The sequence below is a fragment of the Pinus tabuliformis genome, chromosome 5_1 (assembly GCF_031772625.1).
Source record: "Pinus tabuliformis cultivar Carrire ecotype Pingquan chromosome 5_1, CPIR1, whole genome shotgun sequence".
Classification (NCBI taxonomy): domain Eukaryota; kingdom Viridiplantae; phylum Streptophyta; class Pinopsida; order Pinales; family Pinaceae; genus Pinus; species Pinus tabuliformis.
The window spans coordinates 538,844,482-538,849,527 of record NC_142305.1 but is presented as its reverse complement, the minus strand read 5'-3'; the positions used below and the strand labels follow the sequence as shown (position 1 = coordinate 538,849,527).

Sequence of the window (5,046 nt, the reverse complement as noted above, 5' to 3'; positions counted from 1 at the left end):
CCATGAAAAATCACATGCAATCGAGGGCTTACCCTTGAATCTCTTCCCCAAAACATATTCAAACTTCGCACGATGTAGGCAGCTCTCAGCCGAAATGACTTTAACCATATAAATTGTGAAAGGTACTAATAAAATCAAGAATGGAGATAAATCCCTCACAAGCGATAACATTGCAAGATGTGAAATATTAGCATTGCTATAATCAAGATCTGGATTCTAGTCTGGGAAAAAGGGGAGTTGTAAGGAAAATTATCGTGTCACAACTCTGACTGCCAAGGACCACAGTATAGGCAATCAACAAGCACTGGACAAATAGAATAGAAAATTGAGTTATGCAAGTGTGCAATTCTGAATTCACATTACTTTTATTAATATTCAAGGAATGGTAAATGCATTAGAAAAATAACCAAATGCAGTACAGCTTTATGACAGAGGCTGTAACAGAATAAAATAAATAAATAACCCAAAAAAGAAGGTCTATCAATTTGTCAGGCTGTGCAAAATAGATACTTCAATGGTATGTGTCTCTCTAAAAGAAAATTTGAAGAAATCAAGACTAAATTCATCTAAGGCTAACGATGCAATTTTTAAATTAATAGGGAGATGTAAGTTAACTTTTCCAAGCAGCAGCAAAAAAAGGTCCAGCCAAACCACACCCACAAAAAGATTGCACAAAATAGGAACTGCTCAACAAGCATATGGCAGTTAACCAAGTTTCCAGTTTTCTTCTCGATGCATACACAAACAAAAGGTATGTACAGAAACATTGCAGAGGTATAATGATAACTATGTAGAGTGCATGTATGATAGTAAGGCACTGGCTTTCCGAAAAAAAGTTTGTTGTTGGCATAGGAAATATACAGAATGTGTATGAAAACTTTCTTTAGTTAATGATAATAACATATACACTGCCGAGGTGTATGTAAACCGATCACTGGCAAAGCATTCTAGTATATCACCCATAGGCAACAAACCCAATGCCTGGCAGAGTCATATTTATTCAACAAAAATAAAAAAGGAATTGTCATCACACACTCGCTGTATGTGGTGGATCTAAAGCCAGGATTTACAGTCACTCTCGAGAACCTTTCCCGGAGGCAATCAATACCACACATTCAGATCACGAAGAATAAATCTAGCACAGAATTATTGAAGATCTGCCAATAGATAACCAAAACATTCAACGTCCAACTCATTGAAGGGATCAAGGATTTCCCCTCGTATAACAACATATATATAACGGCAATTATCACTAGATACGTGAAGTTTCATTCTATATGCGAGTTATCACCATTTTAAATGCGATCTGTGAAGGATATGCGAGGTATCAAGCATTGTTTGGGGCGATTCTCAGAATCGTTGGGTGGTGGGGCGATTCTCAGAATCGCCCCACCACCCGGCGATTCTTAGAATCGCCCCATTTGCTACGAATCGCCCCAAACAATGCTTGATAGATAAGATGAAACCCTAAAAATAGAAAGACCATTTATGACTTTAAATACCTACTCGATTCTCCTGCAATGTGGGTTTCATAAACTTCAAGCCCATTGTACAGAAGTTAAGTTTCTGATTACTCTCTGTAATTTCTTTGCCTGTGCAATGGAGAAACGCAGGGCAGAAATCTTAGCATTCGTTGTTGCGTTACTGCTGATGTCGTTAAACTCATGCCATGGAAAACAGAAGGTAGCAGAATGTGGAGAACAAGACCGTGTTGCGTTAATAGATTTCAAAGCCCACTACGTGAAGGATCCGAGCGGAGCTTTCAATTCATGGACGGGAAATGATTGCTGCAAGTGGAATGGTGTGACGTGTGATAGCGACAGCGGTCGAGTAGTTAGCCTTATTCTTGATGGGGATCCATTGGACTCAGGCAACAGTACTGCCTACTTGAATGGAATCATATCAGAATCCATAGGGAATCTTTCATATCTGGAAACCCTTATTCTTGACAGGTGGAAAAATATAAGTGGTGCAATTCCATCTTCTATTTCTAATCTTTCATCCCTGAAAGTTGTTTCCATGAACAACAACAAAATCAGTGGTTCCATTCCTTCTGACATCGGGCGACTGCTCAGGCTACACACTCTGTCTCTCTCCACAAACCTGCTCACCGACCCTATTCCAGAATCCATTGGAAATTTGCAGAATTTAACTTCTTTGAACTTGGATTCGAATCAGCTCTCTGACTCCATTCCTTCAAGCATTGGAAATCTGACTCAGCTGTCAATCTTGACACTGAACGACAACAAGCTCTCGGGTCCCATTCCAGACTCCATGGGAGATCTAAAGCAGCTAACGATGCTGCATATTTCGAATAATTTGCTGTCTGGTAAGATTCCTTCCTCGCTAGGAAATATGTCATTGCTTGCAGAGATGTTGGCAAGTAACAATCGTTTGAGTGGAAGCATTCCAGATTCACTGGGTTTGTTGAGCGCTAATTTTTATGAATTGTATTTGGACCAGAATTTATTGACAGGATCTATCCCAGAGTCCTTAATGAAGTTACCATCTCCTTTGACCATTAATCTGGCCCAAAACCAACTCACTGGGAATATCCCACTTATTCCCAATTCCTCCCAACTTGAAACCCTAGATCTGGTACAAAACAACCTGTCCGGTGAGATCCCTGACTGGTTAGGCAACCTGCCAAAACTCCGCTCGTTGCAGTTATCGTTCAACAATTTCACAGGCCAATTACCCAGTTTTTTCGATGGGACTTCAAACCTTAATTATGTTTTCATTTCAAACAATAAGCTTAGTGGTAAAATACCCGACTCGTTGGGTGATATGCTAATTCTGGAATTCCTTGATCTGTCACATAATGAACTCAAGGGACCCATTCCGCAGAAGATGGCCCAAATGAGGAATCTGGCGCAGTTGAATGTGAGCTTCAACCATCTGTGTGGCACGATTCCACAGATCAAGCCATTCAATGCATTCCCTGCTTCTACATACACTCACAATGACTGTCTCTGTGGCTGGCCTCTTTCTCCTTGTCATTCAACTTGAAGGGAAATATCAGTTTATTTTGCGCACCACAGATCGAGACTGTATGATCCAAGAACTTTTTATTGTGGGTAATGGAGGGAGCGTGGTAATATTGCAGCGATTTTGTTTTGAGGTGAGGGCCTGCTATGTTGTCTTTTCATTTATTCACGTGATTTTCACGTTGACAAAATAATTTCATCTGTTGTAATGTAGATGCACTTTCTGGACTGGTGACAATCAGGTTCAAATTTGAATTCATCATTGCTCTTCAAGATCTTGAATTCATCATTGCTATTCAAGATCTTCTTTGGCTCTTTATAGAAGAGCATAAAATTATTTGTCATGTAAATGAAAATTGAAATAAAAAATTATTTGTTATATTTAGAATGAGAATTGTTTTGGATTTTTCAAGTGAAGAATAATCAGTTTAGATTCTTTTTAACTTGTGTGGTAATGTAGATGCACTTTCTGAACTTTTCACAATCAGGTTCATATTTGAATTCATCATTGCTTTTCAAGAGCTTTTTTCTAGTTCTTTATAGAGCATAAAATTATTTGTCATGTAAATAATGGTGGTGGCGGGGCGATTCTGTTTCACGCAGGTGATGCTACTTTCGTCGGTAGACATGTGGAAAAAAATTCTCGAGGAAATCATCCATGGATGTTACACCGCCTGTTACACATTCAAAAACCCCCAATTAGTTTTCAAAATGTCGGCAATTTTCTAGATTTTTAAGCTCCACCTACAGCCTAAAGCTACTTATCCGTTTTTCTCCATTTTGTTTCCATTTTATCCTCATTATCCGTGATTGGATTATTACGTTTTTTATTAGAAGAATAAGTGCAAAATTTTCAGTGAGGAATCATGAGCTAGAGAAGGTTTACATTGAAGAATTGTTTTGTAGCATATTTAAAACTTTAACATCCGTATAAAACATAGTTTTTCTGTAGTTGAAGAATTTATAAAAGATTAAACCATTACTATATATTTTTAGATCTGAATTTGTTTGATAGTAATTTCAAAATTTTGTAATCGTAAGTTAGCGTAAGATTTTTCATTCCACTATTTTAGACCACTAATGCCATTCCATTCATGCCATTTGACTTCATTATAGGCTAAAATAAGCACATGATGCAATAGTTAGTTAATTTAATGTCATTCCACTCATGCCATTTGGCTTAATTATAGGCTAAAATAAGCACATGATGCAATAGTTAGTTAACTAGTTTGTTGTACTTCATACTAAGTATAAATACTTATATGTTTTTTCACTAAGAAGTGGCTGCCTTCCTTCATACTAGGAAATAAGTTTTAATTAGTTTTGTTTACTTGGTACTAAGTATAAACACTTAAAAATGGTCGTATTCCTGGACACTAAGGGAAAAAACACTAGAATTTAGTAGGAAGTTATTATAGTTAAGTAGTTTTTGTATAAAAATTAAGAGAACTAAGTTTAAGGGATTTTATTGTTTTGGTGTTTAATCATTTTTTCCTGAAATTCAAAGAGTAATTGCTTCCAATCTCGCTGGTTAGTGTGTGTATGCTTGTGATTACCAATTCTACTCTAGAGCAAGGGCGACTCTAAAGAAGTGGTAATGCTAATTTTAAGTTATTTTTCTGTGTAAATATATAAATATGTTTTCTTTCTATCCATATATATTTCAATGAATTCAAATTGTTATTTTCTAACTTAGGAAATATTTCATTTTTTTATATTTGTAAATTATTTAATTTTTTTTGTAAAATAGCTATACTCTATTTTATCCACTATATTGTATTTTATAAAACATATTCATACTGTATTTTATTAGATGTACCTTATTTTCTTCCCAGTGGTTATGCCTTGTTTCTTTCAATAGCCCTTGCAATTTTTATTTATTTTTCTCTATAATACTACCTAAGCACCCACGGGGGATTTGAACTAGTGACCTATCGCAAGGAGTGCCTTAACAGTACACCCATTCACCGTCAATCCAAAGCCCTGTGGGCACCCTTGCAATTATTTCATAAAAAGTAGTTGTAGTAAATTTATATAGCAACATTGTAGCCCTAGTAAT

The 5,046-nt window shown here is 36.4% G+C and overlaps 1 protein-coding gene across 1 annotated transcript; it reads left to right on the top strand.

The window, feature by feature from the left end:
- The first annotated feature begins 1,599 nt into the window (after positions 1-1,599).
- Positions 1,600-3,053, top strand: LOC149165929 (uncharacterized). The gene has a single exon (XM_089429983.1). It carries the CDS (start codon positions 1,600-1,602, stop codon positions 3,007-3,009), a length of 1,410 nt encoding a protein of 469 aa, XP_089286109.1. The 3' UTR covers positions 3,010-3,053.
- Positions 3,054-5,046: the final 1,993 nt, after the last annotated feature.

Excerpts from the sequence above, each read along its gene's own strand:
- LOC149165929 (XM_089429983.1), top strand. The coding sequence starts at position 1,600 with ATGGAGAAACGCAGGGCAGAAATCTTAGCATTCGTTGTTGCGTTACTG.